The sequence below is a fragment of the Aptenodytes patagonicus genome, chromosome Z, assembly GCF_965638725.1.
Source record: "Aptenodytes patagonicus chromosome Z, bAptPat1.pri.cur, whole genome shotgun sequence".
NCBI lineage: Eukaryota > Metazoa > Chordata > Aves > Sphenisciformes > Spheniscidae > Aptenodytes > Aptenodytes patagonicus.
The window spans coordinates 32,168,835-32,189,925 of record NC_134982.1 but is presented as its reverse complement, the minus strand read 5'-3'; the positions used below and the strand labels follow the sequence as shown (position 1 = coordinate 32,189,925).

General features: G+C 50.8%; 1 protein-coding gene across 1 annotated transcript in view; it reads right to left on the bottom strand.

The window, feature by feature from the left end:
• The window catches only part of RCL1 (RNA terminal phosphate cyclase like 1), a 29,272-nt gene extending 22,097 nt beyond the window's left edge, over positions 1 to 7,175 (bottom strand). The window contains exons 1-3 of the mRNA XM_076362629.1: positions 6,934 to 7,175; positions 4,135 to 4,206; positions 3,124 to 3,299 (exon numbers count right to left, since the gene is read on the bottom strand). Of these exons, the coding sequence (XP_076218744.1) occupies positions 3,124 to 3,299; positions 4,135 to 4,206; positions 6,934 to 7,081 (396 nt within the window). The 5' untranslated portion in view covers positions 7,082 to 7,175. The remainder of the gene's footprint in view (positions 1 to 3,123; positions 3,300 to 4,134; positions 4,207 to 6,933) is intronic.
• Positions 7,176 to 21,091: the final 13,916 nt, after the last annotated feature.

The following is a 21,091-nucleotide window of genomic DNA, read 5'->3' as shown; positions in this document are numbered from 1 at the left end:
GGTCGTGCAGAAAAACATAATGCATATGTAAGCTGCCAGTGAACAGTTCAGGCTGGTATTCCACAGCCACGTCTCTTCCCGACAAGTGCAAGCAAAGTAGTATGCCTCTCACTCATTAAGGATGTATCACTCACCACACACTATTATCACCATGGTCCAACCCGAAGCAAGTGCACATTACCCTGTATTTCAATGGCCACAGTACTCTTTTGGAATGGCACCAGCTGTCAAAGAGCTATCCACTGCACCCCACTGGAGGGCTATTAATATATATAAACAAATGCTAACATAAACACACACTATTTATAGTCCAGGAACTCAGCCTGACCTGTGCCACTCTGAACTCAGCTGAAGTCTCTCCTTCCACAAGCCATCCTTTAGAAACGCCCCTCCTCTTGCCTTGACCACTTCCACTCTCCCCACAGCAGGAGATCTGCCATGTTCCCTTTTGTCCTCCTGACAAGGGGGTCTCTGGCAAAGAGCAACCTCAAACCCACAACACAGCAATGGCATCCAACAGGTATTTTTGAGGTTGTGTAAAAGCTCAGAGCTCAGTGCTGAGAACGGATTTCAGAAAGCCCAGTGGGTCAGCCTACTTCCTCACTGCTACCATGAGGGAAAGGTCCCACTTCTCTGGCTGCACACACATTCCTGCTACTTACCTCGTGGATGCCTCCATGAGAAAAGGCAGGGGTACAGCTCTCTGCCATTTTGCCAGTTAGTTGAACTGGCTTAGGGAAGGCTCTGAAGAGTGTCTGGGGTATTGGAGTACACAGGACTGTGTGGCTGAAAGCAGGAGATATGGAGGGAGGATGGGCAGGACTACTTTCTCCTTTCAAGCACAAAGGGGGTGCTATAGGATCATATGTGTGTATATGTATACATATGTACATATGTATTTTCACACATGCATATGTGATTTTGTACATTTATTTGCAGGTGACAGATGTTGAATACACTCACACGAGGATACATCCTGTAGAGGTCATCTAGCTCCAAAATAAAGACACGTGTTTACAAAACATGATATTCCTTCGACAAATAAAACCAACAAAAATTCTCCAAAGCAGATGAGCAGGTGTCTTGCCTACTCTACCTACTAAGTTGAGATGGAGAGGTTCTTACATGAAGAGCAGCAGGGAAAACTCCTTGCCCATTTTAAACTACCCACAATATATTTACATTGGTTTGCCTTTCCCCCTTCTCCTTGGAAAGCCAGAAAGTGTACATATGGATAGACAAACTTAAGCATCCCTTTTTGGGCAAGCATAGGTAGTAAACATTCACCCAGTTTCTAAACACCTTCTGCCTACTGAAAAATAAAAGCCCAGATCAATTTAAAACCAAGTTTTCATTTACTTAAGCACATAAATCACTTAGGGTAGCACTTAAACGTGTGCTTTTAGTCTCAGCAACCTGCAGAGCCATATGCTATACAAAACATCTTGTAAAACTCCTTGAAGTAGTTTATTGTGTGCACCAGGTTTTATGTTTACTCAGGCAAGTTAAACAGACATAAGCCAGCTTTAGGAATTGGTATTCAGTTATCACCACTTAAAAAGTTATACACATGAGCTGAGTCACAGTAACTACAGTTGTGCTTCTACAGCACAATGAACTTAAGATGTAACTCCTTAGCATGCACATCTGCATTTTATTTACACTTAGTGTCAGGTACTGTGATTCAGCTGATGTATGCCAACACCCGTCTGTGTCTGAGCTTTGGCCAGTGCAAGCCCCCTTCAAGCACAAACTAACTGGCTCAAGTTCTCGCACCCATTTCAACTAAAATTGTTTAATCTCTATTGGCCCATGTGGCTGATGCCTGAAAAGGGATAATTTCCAGAATCAAGACTCAGTTGCTTAGATGAGTGTCCAAACTTACTTGAAAGCAACATTAAGACTGGACTGCTCTCCGTGTCCAAATTCTTCAAGAATTTCTCCATTGTGATTAAAAAGACAGAGTCAACCAAAAGAGACGACTTTGATTTTTACTACTTACCATTTCTATTAAGTACTTTTAATCACGGTGACTAAAAGGTCAGCAAAACATGCTTCCCATTTTACTTTTCTTTTTTCCTCCCTTTTCCTTTTTTTTTTTTTGACAGTGCTGTGTATAACCCAATTCGATCATCCTTTGACTCATGTGGGTGTCTCACAGAGCCACAGGTGAGAGAACAAGTTTTTTAAATGACAAGAGAAGCACAGTTGAAAAGCCATAAATACCAGCAGGACTCAGAGGCTCATCTAATATCTGCAATTATACTTCATAGTATTGGTATTCATTTAAACTGGTTAAGTTTTCAGATGACAAAGTTTCCTTAATCTACTCAGAGGAAAACAGGCAGTCTCCAATCACCATTCAAAATGTAAACAGCAGTGCTATTCTCCAAAAGCTATTATGTTTGGTTTTTTCGGGGGAAAAAAAAAATAGCATAACCACTAACCATTACTTCAGTGTTTTAATCCCACATTATCCATAGCTCAGTTTTGTAACAACATTTAAAAAAAGGACTGTAAGTCAGCAGTAATAGAAAACAAGGCAAGCATTTCATAGTCATTTGATCTACCATACCTTCTAGCATCTTTCTGAAGAATCAGTTACTACATATTTTTGCTACTGTAATTTCATAATTGTCATGTGACTTCTGTTTCTAACAGAAAGAAGGCTTCACAGCAGCATTGGTATAATTATGTCCAGCATCCAACAGAAAAGAAAGCTTCCTTCTTTACCACACAAATTTTAAAGACAATTTCCCCTTTGTACAGTAAATACGTATGTGGGGTAGGAAAAACAACCCATCTAATTTCTAAGAGAACAGGAGAAGTGGCAGCGTCTCACATCGCATTTAAAGGGAATTTCCAGGGGACAAGACAGAAGCAGTACAGAACTGAAAGTCAAAAGGTGGATTACAAACTGCAGTTTGGAGTGAGATGCAGAAAGGGAACAGTTTAGCTGGTGCTTGATTGATTCAGAGACTTTGCTGGCAGGTGCAGTAACACTGGATACTTCTGGATGCAAGGGATGATAAAAATGCAACATGTTTTAGACACTTCTTCCTAATTTTTTTTTTTAAAGGGAAAAAAAAAATCCTCCTCTGGTACTTAAATTTTATTACTTACCGAAGGATCTACTTGGTCATTTGTTACTCCCCTCAGGACAATCTTCAATGGATGTTTCATGAAAGGTGCCAAGCAGAGCAGACTTTCCAAATAGTAGCCAATACTACGACTGGGGCTGCAGTCATGTTCCAATGAGCCTCCATACAGAAGACCAGGCTGATAATACAAGGTAGTACCTGGGGAAGGTGCCAGGGAAGCAAACCAAATGAGAGTGCTGTCAGCACGCTGGCCATTACTACAGCATAAAGACACTTTGCAACGATGTATACAGGCAAATTGGAGACAGAAGAATTTATGAAAGATGGTAGCACTTCCAGCACGCTATTTCTATGTCTGCAATTAATAAATAGGCCAACGCACATGAGTGTCTGTCTGTCTGTCTGGCACATCATTTCTCCTCCTTTCCCCTTCTCCCCAAAAATCAAGAATCTCTTAGCAATCCCCAAAATGCTGATACAAGCAATTATTATCCTCCACAGCAGCTAAATCTTCACCAGATGATCAGGTCATTGCTATCACGGCATATCTGGTAGTAGTTTGTCTGCTTTACTGACCAACCATAATCCTTATTAAAAAAACAACAAAAGAAAAAGAGGACAAGAGCCAGATGAGATTTTTATGTGGGATGTTTCGTGCTCAAACCAACCCCTTTTCTGAGCATGACTAGGCAAGCAGTCTTGCTCAGAAGTTTGCCTTTGTAGAAGGCAAACCTTGCCTTCTACAAAAATCTGTTCTGGTTCAGAGGGACCTCCCCCACTACAAAATCCTGCATACCATACTAATTTTAATTCTTGAGCAATACAGTTTCCTTACGTCTCTGCATTACGGTGGAGCGCTAATCTTCTTGCATGCGATCAATTATTACAAAACTTCTTAGTTTAGTTATTTCTGATATTCTCAGTCAATGATACCTGAACACCCACCTCTGTCAAGCCAAAACTTTGATTTCACTGCAGCAACTGATAGAGCCGGGAAAACCAGAACAGAGGAAGAAGAAAAAACATCTCTCACCTGTTTGGTTTATTTCAATCCGAGAGCCGTTGGTCACTTTGTCAATCAGGCGAATAAAACTTGCTTCAAAATCTAAGGAGCAGAACAAAAACAGAATTTTAAAGTTCCTTAAATTCATTCCTGGAAAAAATAAGAACTTCAACACCATACTTGTACATTTTCCCTTTCCTGCCTTTCACGACAGTGAGGCCACCCTCACTCTTCAACTTGTTGTGGTATAATTCTACCATATGAGAAAAGGCAATTCACTATAAAAACAGAGATGTTAATTTGAGCCTCCATGCTTATAGGCATCGCAAATCAATTGAGATGCCCTCAGATGTGACTGCTGGACTAGCCACACTCCTCCCCCCGGCACACAGCGAGTGCTACAAGTTGATGCTTCTGACCACAGTGGCCTGAGGGATCACTCAAGCCCAGGATAAAACTTTTGACAATTTACATTTTGCTCAGTACGAAGCAAAACATACAAATCCTAGCAAACAGGACCCCACACATTTAAGCATGACAAGCTAATAACAGCTTCCCATTATTCTCTGTAAAAGTCTTAGTTTAAAAGAAGGGGACATTCAGATGTGAAGTGCTGCTGCTGCACATCTGTTCCACAAACACAATTAGCTATCTGCAGACTTTCAAGTTTTCCCATTTTCAAAACTGTCACTGACATAATAAAGGCTAGAGAAATACAAGTCTCCCCATCGCCTCTTTTCTTGCTTACTGTGTACACCATAGCAGTTTGTGTGGAACTAATTCCTCAGTTTGTTCTGAGGAAACAAGTTCCCTTGTTTGTGTGGACTCTTGCTCAGAGACACAGGGAAAGGACAAGCATATTTAACAACAACAAAAAAACAAAAAAAAAAGAGGAATATGCTAGTATTCTAGTATTTAGGTATCCCAAGCTGGTACAGACTCAGTATCAAGGAAAATATGTGAACATATGCAGAGTTCAAAACCCAGGTAGTTTTAAGGACCAACAGCACTGGCATAACAGTTGGTAGGCTGCAGAACTTCCTTAGCAATAACCCTGTGTTACTTCTTAAACAGTAATCAAATTTTTCTTTCTATATAAGCTTCTAGGATGCAATAAACATTTAAACCGAAGAGCTACCCGCAGAAATTACAGTTCGTTAACATTTTCCTAATACGGTTGATGCCCCAGTCACACAATGCTGGTTCTGCTCTCTGTTATGATAACTTCTAAACTTCAAGTTTATATGACAGCACTGGGACCTCTTCCAGTGCAAGAGTGCATCCTTGTGAATACACATTTCCCTCGTGGAGAACAAACCTGTAGAAGAGTTTTCATTGCAAATGTTCCAGTCATGAAAAGCAGAGAGAACTGCATGTTGAATCATCAACACAAATCAGGGTTTGTTATTATTATTTCTTCTGTTACAGTCACAGTTTACATTTTAACCCATAATTGAAAAAGGCAATTCAAACACCTTTTAAAAAAACATGGCAAAACCTACAAACTTCACCACCACCAAACATCCCACAGTATTAATAAATACTCCGGGTCATGCTAAACGTTAAGTTAAGTACGCAAGAATGTTTTGACAGTTTTGGAGGAGAATTTCTAGCTATAAACTGAAGCGTCCTCAGAAGGCAGCGTAGCATCTGTGCTGGTCCTACCCCTGTTCTGAACTTCACACCTTGGCCAAAAACTAACTGAACACAATAACATTTCTTCCTCAATCTCTATCCTATCGTCTCCTCACTTGAGTTAAATGAGGCAGTTTATTTTGGGGTGCCAAAGGTCCCGTACAGGAATGAAGAGGGTACTCCCTAAGCAAGGTTTCCCTCAAAGGAGTCCGCAGCATCGGAAGTTTTCAGAAATTAGAAGTAAACAGATTCCACGTCTTTCACCTCTACTGCTCCTTGGGCAAAACCCAAATAAAAACTAAAGCATAAACCCTGACCCATTAAAACCGTGGTAACTTGGGCTCCCAGGAGGAGATGGAGGACACGCCACCGGGCAGGCGGCAGCGAACGACGGCAAGTTCTGCCACTTTGGACTGAAGAGCCCTCTTTACAGAGACACGGACCAACCGCGGGGCTGTCGGCGAAGCTCACGCACAAGCGAGCCAGCGGGTTAGACCCGCGCTTGGCATCCCCGCCCGCTCCCCCACCCGCAACGCCTCACGCCGGGAGCAGAGCGAGCCGAGCTGCCCTGCGGGGAGGGACAGTGCCCGCCCCGTCTCACCGGGGCGGCTCGGGCGGGGCAGCGCAATCCCCAGTCGCCCCGTGCGCCCCGTTTCGCACCGGCCCACGAGGGCCCACGCTGCAGGAAAAGCGTGACCTCGTGGAAAGGCACAGCCGCGGAGCCCAGCGGAAAGCCGCAGGGCCGCCAGCGCAAGGTCTCTCCGCGGCACGCCGGCTTCCACCAAAACGAGGCGGGTCGGTGACACCCTCCTTGCTTTGGCCTCTTTCACCACCCCGCGCCGCTCCCACGGCCCCCCCTCCCAAAACCCCGCCACACGTGTGTGCCAGCCCCACCCGAGACGGCGTCGGCGACTCGCCGCCCGCACCGGCTGTGCGGGGCGCCCAGGGGAGAGCTTTTCCACGGGGAGACGCCGGGGCGCAGCCGGGACCCCCTGCACCCCCCACCCCTCGGCGGGGCGCGCCGGGAAGGGGCCGGGGCTGCCCCAGCTCCCGCTGCGGGGCTGGCCCTGCCCGGCTGCGAGCCCGGCCCTGCCCGGCTGCGAGCCCCCGGCACAGCCGGCGCCGGGGCTCCGCCGTCCCCCTGCCCCCCGACTTCTTCCCCCGGCGGCCGCCGGTGCCGGCGCGCCCGCTCACCGCGGAGGCCGGGGTCCTCCTCCTTGGCGCGGATCTTGCGGATTTTCAGCGGCCGTCCGCTGAGCGTGGACAGCACCAGCCGCTGCCGCAGGAAGTTGCACCCCGCGTAGCTGAGGCACTGCGCCTCGCCCGCCGCGCCGCCCGCCATGCCGCTGCCCCCGCCGCGCCCACGTGGTTGGGAACAGGAAGCGCTGGGACAGCGGCGAGGTCAAAGGGCAAGGGGCGGGGCGGCGGCGGCGGCGGGGTCGCTCCCGTCCCCGTCCCCCGCCTCCGCCAGGGCCGCGGAGCTGCTGGGGCCGTGCCGTGCCGTGCCGTGCCGTGCCGTGCCGTGCCAGCAGGCCGAATTTCTCGCGACAGCGAGCGCGCAGCGGGCCGTTCTCGGAGAGGTGGGTCGGGTGACAGCTGAGCGGTGATGATTGCCTCTGCCGTCGCTTCCGCTCTCCCTACCTACACGTCCTTAACTGAAGTTTAAAACGTTTGAAAGTATCGATACATTTTTTTAACGGAAGCTCGGTGCCCGTCCGGCTGCTGCGTGGCTGGGCGTTGCGGCAGCGGCGCGGCGCTGCCGGGCAGCCCCGTCCCTCCGGGCGGTGCGAGCCCCGCCTTCGCTGGCGGGCGGGTGATTGCATCGGATTGCATTGCGGCGGGGTGCTGTCCCCACACCGGAGCGAATTCGTTTCCGGGAGCGCGTTCCTTCAGACAGCCCTTCTCAGCCATTTATCCCTGGCTGTCCTAAGGAAAACTAAGCGGAGGAATGAGTGTGATTTCCAGTCTTCGGGCCAGGCTGTTGGCTTAATGATAGTGGCAGAGCCCAGCTGTCCTTAAAGAAGAGACTGAGTGAAGCTCTCAATCTGTATTTTAAGAGAAATGTGGGTTACAGTAGAGATGTGACAGTGTCAATTACTAGGCTGCATTTACATGTACAGGGAAAGAAATTTCTTTGAATAGACTAGAACAGACTATTTCAGTTGGAAGGGACCTACGATGATCATCTGGCCCAACTGCCTGACTGCTTCAGGGCTGACCAAAAGTTAAAGTCTGTTATTAAGGGCATTGTCCAAATCCTCTTAAACACTGACAGGCTTGGGGCATCAACCACCTCTCGATAAAACCCGTTCCAGTGTTTGACCACCCTCTCGGTAAAGAAATGCTTCCTCATGTCCAATCTGAACCTCCCCTGATGCAGTTTTGAACCATTCCCACGTGTCCTATCACTGGATACCAGGGAGAAGAGCTCAGCACCTCCCTTTCCACTTCCCTTCCTCAGGAAGCTGTAGAAAGCAATGAGGTTGCCCCCAATGAGGTTGCCCCTCAGCTTCCTTTTCTCCAAACCAGACAAGCTCAAAGTCCTCAGGCGCTCCTCATAGGACATGCCTTTCAGCCCCTTCACCAGCTTTGTTGCCCTCCTCTGGACGCATTCAAGGACCTTCATGTCCGTCTTAAATTGTGGGGCCCAGAACTGCGCACAGTACTCAAGGTGAGGCTGCACCAACGCTGAATACAGCGGGATAATCACCTCTCTTGACCAGCTGGTTATACTGTGTTTGACGCACCCCAGGATGCGGTTTGCCCTCTTGGCTGCTGGGGCACACAGCTGACTCATACTGAGCCTGCTGTCGACCAGCACCCCCAGATCCCTTTCTGCAGGGCTGCTCTCCAGCCACTCCTCTCCCAGTTTAGACTTGTGCCCGGCATTACTCTATCCCAGGTGCTGAATCCAGCATTTGTTCTTGTTAAATTTGATGTCACTGATGATTGCCCAATGCTCCAGACTATCCAGCTCTCTCTGCAAGGCCTCTTGTCCCTCAAGAGAGTCAACAGCACCTCCCAGTTTGGTATCATCAGCCATGAACAGAAAAGGTCAGATCATTTTCCTTACAAATAATAACACTTTTTTTTTTCTCAATAAGTTGTTTTCCAGAGACTAAAACTTTTTTTTTTTTTTTTTAAACCATGATAGGGATGCTTTACAGGAATTATGCAGGAAGTAGACCTCCTTTTGTTAGGTGCTTGCTGACTCAGCGTTTCTGATCAGTGTGCGTAAGGATCATTTTTTGTTTTGGTAAACCAATCTGCAAGCTGTGTATCATAGAATCATAGAATAGATTGGGTTGGAAGGGACCTTTAAAGATCATCTAGTCCAACCCCCCTGCCATGGGCAGGGACATCTTCCACTAGATCAGGTTGATCAAGGCCACATCCAACCCAAGTTTGAATGCTTCCAGGGGTGGGACATCCACAACTTCTCTGGACAACCTGTTCTAGTGTCTCATCACTCTCATTGTAAAAAAGTTATTCCTTATGTCCAGTCTAAACCTACCCTCTTTCAGTTTAAAACTGTTGCCCCTTGTCCTGTCACTACAGGCCCTGGTAAGAAGTCTCTCTCCATCTTTCTTATAAGCCCTCTTTATATATTGAAAGGCCACAATAAGGTCTCCCCGCAGCCTTCTCCAGGCTGAACAACCCCAGCTCAGCCTTTCTTCATAGGAGAGGTGTTCCAGCCCTCTGACCGTTTTTGTGGCCCTCCTCTGGACTGGCTCTATCAGGTCCATGTCTTTCTTGAGCTGGAGACCCCTGACCTGGATGCAGTACTCCAGGTGGGGTCTCACCAGAGCAGAGGAGAGGGGGAGGATCACGTCCCTCGACCTGCTGGTCACGCTTCTTTTTGTGCAGCCCAGGATATGGTTGGCTCTCTGGGCTGCAGGTGCACACTGCCGGCTCATGTCCAGTTTTTCATCCACCAGTACGCCCAAGTCCTTCTCTACAGGGCTGCTCTCAATTCATTCATTCCCCAGTCTGTACTGATACTGGGAATTTCACTGACTCAGGTGCAGGGCTTTGCACTTGGCCTTGTTGAACTTCATGAGGTTCACATGGGCCCACTTTTCAAGCCTGTCAAGATCCCTCTGGATGGCATCCCTTGCCTTTAGTGTATCAGCTGCACCACTCAGCTTGGTGTCATCCGCAAACTTGCTGAGGGTGCACTCAATCCCACTATGTCGTTGATGAAGATATTAAATATTATTGGTCCTAATACAGACCCTTGTGGGACACCATTCATTACTGGTTTCCACTTTGACATTGAGCCATTGATTTTAATTTGTTAGAGAAGGCCAACTATCCAGTTCCTTATCCATCTAACAGTCCATCTGACAAACCCATATCTCTCCAATTTAGTGGTAAGGATGTTATGGGGGACCATACCAAAGGCCTTACAGAAGTCCGGGTAGATGACATCTGTAGTTCTTCCCTTGTCCACTGATGCAGTTACTCCATTGTAGAAGGCCACTAGATTAGTCAGGCACGATTTGCCGTTTGTGAAGCCATGTTGGCTGTTTCCAATCACCTCCCTGTCTTCCATATGTTTCAACATGTCTTCCAGGAGGATCAGTTCCCAGGGTCCTCCTTTTGTCCTTTTTAAACATGGGTGTGATGTTTCCCTTTCTCCAGTCACTGGGGACTTTCCCTGACTGCCGTGACTTTTCAGATATGATGGAGAGCGGCTTGGCAACTACATCAGCCAATTCCCTCAGGACCCTGGGATGCATCTCATTGTGTCCTGTGGACGTGAGTATGTTCAGGTTCCTCCGGTGGTCCTGAACGTGATCTTCTCCTACCATGGGAGGGACTTCATTCCCGCAATCCCTGCCTTGAAGTTCAGGGGCTTGGGAGATGTGGGAAGAGAAATTACCATTGAAAACTGAGGCAAAAAAATTGTTGAGTACCTCAGCCTTCTCCATGTCCGTTGTCACCAGCTCTTCTGTCTTATTTACCACGGGGAGTACATTTTCTTTAATCTTCCTTTTCTGGCCAATGTATCTGTAAAAGCCATTCTTACTTTTCTTTGCATCCCTTGCCAAATTCAGTATAGCGATAATCTGTCACAATTTGACTAGTCCTCGAGAGAAACTTTGTCTTTACTAGTAGCTATGGAAATTGCACCTTCCTGCAGAGTTTCATGTTGTGAAATGAGCGATGTCATATAGTTAGACTTGGATTATTACTGAATCTTTCAGTAAGCATGTATCCCAAATCATGGACGTGTTCCTGAGTGAACATGCTGTGATAATTTTAAAGGGATAACTTCTGTATTTTAACATTCAGCTATATGCCTTATTCCACTTTTAAACCTACAAATGTTTTTCATACATCTGCATTTATTTTTTTGTGCTTTGTTCTGAATTGTGGGTAAAATATGCCTTTGAATCACACTTGACTCATAATAAGCCAGTTTTGCCTTTCTGTAAGCTGCTATGGTAGTTGAAAGCACAGAAAAAGTTTGAAACATTAACGTTTCCTTCTGTCCTTTATGTTTGCTGCAGCCTAAATCACGTTCACCTGCTTAGTCACACATTTATTATTGTAGTAAGGAGCATTTCAAGGCTATAGTCACCAGGACATCGTAGTAGTCACTCAGCGAGAACTTCTATCTGTTTCACAAAGGTCTTTTTTGAATAAGATCAATACTATATTTGTGCAGGCTTTTTGGCAGTGTGAGTCCACATCAGATAATTGGTGCTATCCCATGAGGGGTTCACAAGCTATTCGTATCCCCTGTGACACACTAATTTCCACAAGAACTGGGAAAAGAGTTGCTGCAGTTTTGTTTGTTTGTTTGTTTTAAATAAACTGGAGTGCTGTCCCACACTAGCCTGCTCTGTTTCCTCCTTAGCTAGCTGAGGCAAGGAGGCAGCAAACTGAAATTCCTTGGCTGAGCAAGGGTGGTAATACAATACCACAGAAGCATTGAGTCTTTTTGTCTTCTGCTATTATTTCTATTACTGGCACTTGTAAGGCCTCAAACAAGATCTAATCTTGATCTGTGCTCTGTCCACGTAATGAGATACTAGGTGTTCTCCCCTGAATTCCGGCAGAGACACGGTGAAAGAAATTTGAGAAAAGACTTAGCCAACATCAGTAGCTGAGCTGCTACAGGTCAAATCTTAGAACTGTCAGGCCTTCCAGTCAAACGAAGGAGGATCAAGATGAGGTCCTGGATTCTCCAGCTGGATCTATTTAGAAGAGGGTGGGGTGTATGGCATGGGGATAAATTAAGAAATAGGCAGCAGAGGGAAGAGTGGGTGGATCTTCCCAGGAATTAGTTGGGAAAGCAGTTTTGGAAGAGCATGGTGTGTTTCCAGAGTAGGATGAGGCAGGCTGAAGATTGGGGAGAGCAGTAGGGTGGTCATGTGTTCATTTTCCCTTAACTGAACTGGTAGCCTGGCTTTGTGAAGTTCCCAAGAGGTCCCTGGCTATCTATTCTGGGGCAGAGTTTAAGCAATGTAGGAAAAGACTCTCTCTTTTCTTTAGGAAAGAGTACCTAGCTGGGAGCAAGGGAGGGAGAACAGAAGGTTCCCACAGTAAATAAAGGCCGGCTGGGCAAAAAGCGAGGCAAAAGGTGCAAGCGTCAGAGTGTATGTTGTCTCAGTGCACTGTCTGTAAGGTTGTGAAAGGTTAACAGTGCTGTTAGAGGTATAAATTCTAGAAAGCAAAGGAATGACTGTACCTATGCTTTGAGGAGCTGGTAAAGGGCTTTTCATTTCCTCCCTGGACCCAGATCTGTGGGAGCATGAGTAGACCTGAAGTGACATGACTGATCTGGCAGCTGGTGAAAACATCAGAAAACCTCCTTCTTGGTGTGCCTCTAACCTAGAGGAAACCTCTGTTGTTTGTCAGTGCAGGCACAGGATGATGCTATGCATACATAATTGGTAAGCCATTTGGTGACATTTGGATTTACTGAAATAAGTGTGCTGTAATGCACAACCAGTGTAATAACCCCAGGCATGGTTGGACAGGGAACTTCTTGTCTACAGTGTTAATAGGCAGTATGGTATTTACGAGCTCAGTCTTCTGGGTATTACAGCAGTTGCTTGATTGAGACAAATAAATATGATGGGTTTGGAATAGGAACACTTATAGGGAGGCAAATCTAGCCTTGAAGCAATGTTAATCCTTAAATGTACCATGTAAAACTGCCTGAAAACAATTGACAGACCTGTTCTTGACAGAGAATGTCTTGCCAATTTAACTTGTTAATGGGAACATAGTGACTTCATTTAAAAATGGGAATGTTCCATCTGGTAAGTTCAAGACACTTCAAGAGTCTTTACACATGTGACTTCTCAGTGACCACATTCTCTCTACACCACGTACCTCCTCTACAATGCAGTTCGTCTCTGATGAGTTCCTGTTTAAAACAACTGAAACACCTCTCTTCACTGTTGATTAATTTCATTAACTGCTGTATTGACCCCCAAGGTAAGTGTTTTGCAAACTACCAGCATCATAAATGCCAATTTGACCAAACCTGTCCCAGGTTTTGCGCGTTGTGTGTCCACAGTCACAAAGTTCCTTTGCCAAGGCTGCTTGTTCTAATATCACCAAGGGGGAAAAAAAAAACAACCTTCTGATTCCGTTACAAATTATATGGGGATGGGGATGCAAAGTATATGACAGCAACTGACGGGAAGAAAGAACTATTCTTACAGCTCAGATGTGAGTCTAGTTTTGCATTGCATGCTTATCCCAATGAATATTGTCTATTCAGGCTGGAGATACGAAGTGATACACTTCCTTTTGGTAAGCTTAAGAGGCAACCTAGACTGTCAGGTGTGATCTTTTGGACTAACTGAGAACAGACAGGGCAACATTTGGAAGACTGCCATTTGAAGTTTTTTAAATACTTGGAGCCATGCTATAAACCCAACTATAGTAAAATATCTCATTCTTTAAGCATGCTGTCTGTCCTATGCCTGCATTCTGGTTGCTTGCTAGACAATGCGTGATATAAACATGGAGGTTAGTTAGCTTGGTATCACCATACTATTCAAGAGTAAACACTGCTTTTTTTCCCCATGGAAGAAGGAGAATTAACCAAATTTAGTGATTGGAATGACTTTGTTGCAGTGTTCTTTTTACCCTGTTTCTTTTTTTTCTTCTTTTTCTTTTTTTTCCCCCATCTCCTCTGTGTATCACAGTTACAGAATGGCTGAGGTTGGCAAGGACCTCTGGAGGTCATCTGGTCCAACCCCCCCGGTCTCAAGCAGGGCTAGCCAGAGCCAGTTGCCTAGGTCCATGTCCAGACGGCTTTTGAGTATCTCCAAGAAGGGAGACTTTACAACCTCAGTGGGCAACTAGTGCCTGGGCTTGGTCACCCTCACAGTAAAAAAGTGTTTCCTGATGTTCAGGAGGAGGCTCCTGTGTTTCAGCCTGTGCCCGTTGTACGACTGTTCACTCAACTCCTGCTCAGGTTTTGGCTAACACACAGCTCATGCTGAGGCCTGATGCATGCTGGGAGCAGCGCCATTAGGTCAAAGTGAGGGCAACATGTAGGCAGGACATGGTGGCCAGAAAGGGCTAAAGGTCATTATGCAGCCACTATCACCTGCAACTTGCTGTCTCCTGCAGCCATAATCCTTTCGTATTGGTTGTCTGGCAGTTTCTTCAGGATCTGCTAACTCATGGAAATGTTATAGACCAAACTTCCAAGTATGTCAGCTTACCCAAAAAGTTTTTGAAGTGGATCCAACAGCAGCTGGGCTGCTGAGGTTTTTGTGCTTCCTGGTGTGATACAGGGCATGCCCACACCGTGACAGAGGAGAAAGGATGAGGACTCTCACCATTGGCTAGGTAACTATTTTGCTCATAGGTGTACGAATTACCAGTTACGAGCAGTGCGTTATGAATTAGAGAACTTGCGAGTTAGAAACCTCATGACTTAAGTGATGAATTAGTGAATTCACATGCTAGACTAGTCTGTACAAAGGGGATTGAGCCCTTGTTTGTTGTGTTTGTTTGCTTTCTTTCCTAATGAGCTCATAATATAAGGTTTAATTCACAGAGTACGTGGTCTTGTAAATTTGAGAGATCCAAATGGACTGTGACACCATTGCCTCTTGTCCTATCACTGGGCACCACTGAGAAGAGCCTGGCTCCATCCTCTTTGCTCCCTCCCTTTAGGAATTTATACACATTGATGAGGTCCTCCCTGAGCCACCTTCTCCCCACGCTGAACAGTCCCAGCTCTCTCAGCCTTGTCTTGTATGAGGGATGCTCCAGTCCCTTCAACATCTTACTGGCCCTTTGCTGGACTCTCCCCAGTACTGGGGAGTCCAGAAGTGGACACAGCACTCCAGGTGCGGCCCCACCAGTGCTGAGGAGCGGGCAAGGATCACCTCCCTCTGCCTGCTGGCAACACTCCTATCGCAGTGCAGGATACCATTCGCTGCCTTTGCCACAAGGGCACATTGGTGTTGAACATGAACACCAGCATGTACTGGTGTATGGGGTTGTTCCCCCCTCAGGTGCAGGACTTTGCCCTTCACTCCTTGAACTTCATGAGGCTTCTGTCAGCCCATTTCTCATGCCTGTTGAGGTCCCTCTGGAGGGCAGCACAACCACTGGTGCATCAGCCACTCCTCCCAGTTCTGTGTTATCAGCAAACTTGCTGAGGGCACACTGCCCCATCATCCAGATGATTAATGAAGATGTTAAACAGGAGTGGACCCACTACTGACCCCTGGGGTCGGTCTCACCACAGGAAGGTGTAGGATGTGCTCAGCTGTCTCCTGCAATGGGTCCGTTGGAGCTGGCTGGGACTGGCCATGTCTGGCATGGGGCAGCCCCGGCCTCTGCCCACAGAGGCTCCCTTGGCAGTCCTGCCACTGCCAACATCTGGACAGGGACACCCAATACACCAGTACACCGGGCAAAGCTGTCTGGAGCAGTGCAGGTGCCTGGGCAAGGACAAGCACCAAGACTAGGCAGGGGGACTGTGGCTGGTGGAGGAGCTGTGGTGGGGACACCTGCCAAGGAGCTTCCCAAGGCTTGTCTTCTGGCCAGGGCCTCTGCACTGGGGGCTCCCGCCTGCCTCAGCTCGCATGGGGGGGAGAGAGTGCGCAGCAGGACTCTCTCTTTTTTCTTCTATAGGTGCTCACTCTTGTCACAACCCGGCAAGGGACTGCAAGCTGGCTTGTCCCAGAGGAGCCATTGGGGTCTGTGGGCCTCCCCAGAAGGAGCCATTGCAGTGTCCTGGGTGCTCGTGCATCTTGTTGAGGATGGGGGTGGGCAGCAGCCCCTGGCACATGCCTGGGGCCACTTTGGTGGCCAGAGTTCCCCGATGTGGAGCCAGAGGGGCTGAGCAAGCCAAAGCCCCATGCAGCCTCAGCCCACTGTCACCCAGAGCCAGCGCCCCCTCCTTGCCCCATGGGGACCCCCCTGGCCGGCAGGGTTTGCCCTGCCCAGGCAGGGGGAAGGCGGGAGGCCCTGCTCGGGATCCTCCCTAACCCTGTGCTGCTATCCCAGATGCTCAGTGTCCTCGGAGCGCCCTGTGCCCCCATGCAGGGACCTTCCTGGTCCCCCGAGAGACTACAAAACACACAGCAAACACCCTCCCTTCTCTAAACAGGCTGTGGTGGGTTGACCCCAGCAGACCGATGCCCAGCCAGTCCCCGGGCAATGGCTGCTTTGGAAAGCCCAAAGGCCCAGGCTTTATTGCGGAGCATGGCGTTACATGGCATGGAATAGCCCTGTGGTCAATTTGGGTCGGCTGCCCCTGCTGTGTCCCCTCCCAGCCTCTTGCCCACCCGCACAGCCTTCTCGCTCAGGGACACACGGAGAGAAACAGAGGAAGCCTTGGCGCTCTGCAAGCACTGTTCAGCATCAGCTACACCGCTGGTGTGTTTTCAACACCGTCTAGTCACAAGTGCAAAACACAGTGCCGAGTGGGCGGCGGGGTCTCTCCCTGCCCCCCGCCCCCTGGTAGCTCCATCTGTGATGTCACAGCCATGACCTCACACCGTGCGGGGCCAGGCCTCTGTGAAGTCAACCTGGCCGCCCTGCACCATGGCACTGTGGGCCACAACCTCCTGCCTGGAAGGAGCTCGCCGTGTCCTGGTGGCTGTGTGCCCGTGGCAGGTGTTCTCCTCCCGGCAATCAGTTTGGGGCTCTCGCCCAAGTGGCCTCCCCTGGGCAGGCAACACTCCTGCAGTGGAAGGAGGACACACGAGCTTGCAGGGGAGCTTCATTTCTCCCAAGATGAGGAGGAGAAAGTCTCCTGCAAGAGCGCAAGGTGCTGCCCTGTCAAGGAGGACAGCCGGCAGCAACATGGACCGATGTGCAGCTGGGCCCACTCAGGTCCTCAAGAGCAGGTACAAGGGTTTGTTCCTCCTGGGGACATCCGCTGGCAGGTAGGACCCACAGAGCCTAAAGGGGGGCTGGGGGGACACGATGGAGAAGCCGGCGAGCGCTGTGGGCAGCGCAGCAGTCCCAGGGCTTGGGAAACCCGCCGTGAGTGGGAGTCCTGGTGGGCGTCTGCTGAGGGAGAGAAGCCTTGGGGGGTGTTTCGGAGGGGGCTCTGGCCCTCGTGCTGCAGAGGCCCTGGGAAGAGGTGGGGGCTTTGGAGGAGGGCAGCTGCTCCCCTCTCCCCAAAGAGCACCAGGCCTCTGAGACGCCTGCCCAGGGGCAGGTTGCTGCTATGGGGGCCGGGGGGGCAGTCGGGGTAAGAAGCGGCTGTGCCACCCTGCTCTGCTGCTGCTTCTGCCCTGTCTCACCACGGCGGGGACGTCTCCTGGGAGGCCTCCCAAAGCCCGTCTTCTGGCTAGGGCCTTGGCTCGCGTGGCATGGAGATGGTGCAAAACAGTGCCCCGTCTTTTTCCTCCCATAGGTGCGCCCTCTCTCAGGAGGACCAGGGCACCAGCTGGAAAGGGCCAGCATGCTGCAGCTGCAGCGCTGCAGAAGATGAGCGTAAGTTCAGCGCTGCCTTTCACCCCATGTTTGCACCAAGCCTGCCTGGCTCGGCCGGGACCTACGGCCCTGCAGAACCAGCGTCATCCTGCCCCGACAGAGGCCTGGGGCCACCCCTGCTACGTGACCATGTGGAGCTGGCTACCGTGTCCATGTCTTTGTGGGATACTGTAGTGACCACGGGGCACCCCAGTATGGTGGAGGCCGAGAGGCCAAAGCCTTGTGCCACCCTCCTTCCCCAGCCACGCCGTCAGTGCCCTGCCTGCGAGGGGATCCTGCCCGGCCCTCCATCCCCGGCTCCCAGGGTGCAGCCAGCACCCCTCCTCTCCAGGGCATAACTCTGGCCCTGGCCCTGCCCCACGGGGAGGGAGTGCGTAGGACCAGCGCCCACCTCCCCGCAGGGGTCTGGCACACGCCCTGACGGGCGTCCTCAGGAAGAGTCCTCAGGCTTTTCTCTGGTTTCTTTGCCCAGGGTTGGTCTTCAGCATTGCTTACAGCCTGGCAATGGCCGTGCTTTCCCTCCAGAGACGCCTCAGCACAGGCATCTCCACCCTGTGAGTACAACACGTGGCCGGTGTGGACACGGAGACAGGGGGTGCCGGTGGGTCAGGGCGAGCAGGGGGAGGCTGGAGGTGCTCCCCACCAGGAGAACCCCTGGCTCCCCGATAAATTGCTGCTCCTCAATTGTAAGAGAAAGTCCCCCTGCGCAGGGCTCTGCCCTTGAGCACTGCTAACACCAAGACTCCTTCTTTTTCAGGAAAGCAATCATCACCCTGAGAAAGCAGAGGCTCTTCACGATCCTTTTCTTGATGAGCCTAGCTGCTCTCGGTGAGTATTCACCTGCTGTCAGCAGAGGCACAGAGGCACAGAGGCGCGGGGTGTGAGCTTCAGCGTGAGGGAGAGGCGCTGGAGCGCCCGTGAGGCCCTTCCAACCTCCCACCTTTGCGGGTCTGGGAGGTCACAAGGTGATCGCTGCAGGCAGATGAAATGGGGCGTAGCTGTGGGGTGCCAAGCCTGCCCGGGAACCAGGGCTGTGCAGAGCCCCAAGGCCCAAGGAAGGAGTCCCTGCTTGGAGCTGCAGCCTCTCTCTGCACCCCTTCCCCATGTCCTCAGCCAGCCTCTCGCCATGCTGGCGTGGGAGGAGACCGCACGACTACAGGGGTGCTAGAAATGCTAGTCAAGTAACTCCCTCGGTGATGTGAATTACAGCTGGTGCCTGCTGCGGGACCTCGCTGCTCGTGTGGATGCTGTGGGCAAAGAATGTGCCACAGGTCAGTGGAACAGGAAAGTCCTGCAAAGGAGCACTGCTGGCGGTGGGTGGGTAAACGCCCAGTCCTCCGGTTCCAGGCAGTGACCCACAGGAGCACCAGCAGCTTCTGCTGTGCCTTCCTAGAGCCCGCTGGCTCTGGAAAGCCCAGGCAGCTCTGGGACTCAAACGGAGAGCCTTTCCCTTTCAGGTGCTGCTGGGGCAGCCTGCAGCCGAGCTGAGGTCCCTGCGGTAAGAGCCCTCTCCTTTCTCCAGACCTGCAGCACGTTTGGTGGGGTAGTGGCAGGCGCGCCCATGCCATTTGCACTCATTTGCACAGCGCCCAGGGCTCGTGCCTTTCGCTCCTGCCTGGGCCTTCTGCTAAACCTGGAGGGGAAGGGAAGCACTTGCAAGCTAGGGAGAAAAGGGGGCTCGAGCGCCTCTGTCTCTGCTCCTGCCGAGCTTGGAGGCTCCAGGAGGGGCTGGGCAGCCCTCTGACAAGATCTGCTTTCCCGGTGTCTGCAGGAACACGCTCGCTGTGTGGGAGGAACAATCCCAAGAGATGCAACAGCTGAGAGTTGAGGTGGCGCGCCTGGCTGCAGAGATCGGCACTGTGAAGAAGGTGATCCTGCACTTCGGGAAAGAGGGCTGGGACGAGCAGGGCCCCGCACAAGGCCCCTCCTGGGCCAGTTGGTGGGCTTTTCCTGCTCAGCCCACACACCCGTCCCTTGCCAGGGGTTGCTGGTTGAGCTTCTCCGCTGTAAAGCCCCTTCTCCTGGCCAGGTCTGACGTGGTCGTTTCCCCTGTTCCGTTGTGTCTTTCTCAGGAAGTTCAGCAAATGAGAGAGGCAATGTCTGCAACCCCAGAGATGTCTGACTGGGCTCTGAAAGGCGCAGGTAAGGATGGACACAGGCAGGCAGGGCTCGTCGCGCTGGGCTTGTGCTTGGCGCTCCCAAAAGGAGGCTGCGCTGCAGGCTCTGCTCTCCAAAGCACAGGGAGATGGGACAAAACCAGAGGGCCCAAGAGCACGACTATGGCCAAGCGGCTCCCTTGGGCTCACCACAGTCCCGCCTTTGGGACCCTTGCTGGAGCACTGGCCAAGCCCCTGACAGCATTTCTGCCCTCTCCCACTCCATGGAGCTTCCCTGGGGAACGAAAGCGAGCGGCCGGGTCGTCCTTTGCTGTCGATGCAGCGGGGCCTCGGCTTGGGTGTGCAGCCCTTCACGTCGGGGCTTGCTGTCTCCCAGCACCCGCAGACCTTCTCTCTGTGCGGCTGGGAGAGAGACGCCATCACCGGGCACAGGGATCCCCTCCTTTCCTGGGGCACCTCCAAGGGTGCGGTGCTGCGTGCGGGGCTGGCAGGCAGCCTTAGAAGTCACCCGCAGCCACCAGGTCCTCTGAGCCTGGGGCCTCTTGCAGTCAGCTGCTCTCTTCTCCCTTCAGGGGCTGCCATCGACCTGCAGAGATCGTCCAGCAGCTCTGCATGGCTCTGCAGGGTGTTTTGGTTCCTGTGTGCTTCACCCCCTCGGGATACCTTTGTGCAGGTACAGTAGCAGAAACCGTCAGTGCTGCTTCTCTTGCCCCTAACAAGGTTGGCGGCAAGCCCTGGGGCGTCTCCCCTCTGGCCAGTGGTATTGCTCAAGGCCACGGCACTGGTCCGGTGCCTGACACCTGGGGTCTCACACAGGGCTTGGCTGCCTAGAAAAGAGCAGTTGCCCTTAGAAGGGGGCTGAGCTGAGCGGAGCTTCCTGCCCACCATCCCTGGTCACTGCTGGGTGGACGAGCTTCTCCTTCGGGACCCCATTTCCCTGCCACAGCTCTGATTGTCCCTCTCCCGATGGGGCACTGGAGGCTGGGGGGAGGCTGCAGAGCTGCTGGCCAAAAAGAGAGTTTTCTTGAAAGCCCTGACTCCGGTGCAGGGTATCAAATGTTTCACACTGGCTGGCTGTTTTCCTCTCTCCCAGGCTGGGAAGGCGGCCGGGCGCTTCTGCCTGCTTCCCAACACGCCATTCGTTTCGAGCACAAGCACAGCCCACAGGCACGGTGCCACCTGTGGTGCTGGCTGCACAGGAGCGCAGCGGGCCCCATCACGCCCTCGCGTTCATTGCTCTTGCCCTCTGCTTTCAGCCGGCTGCTTCCCCAGGATACTGCTGGCCTTTCCAAGGG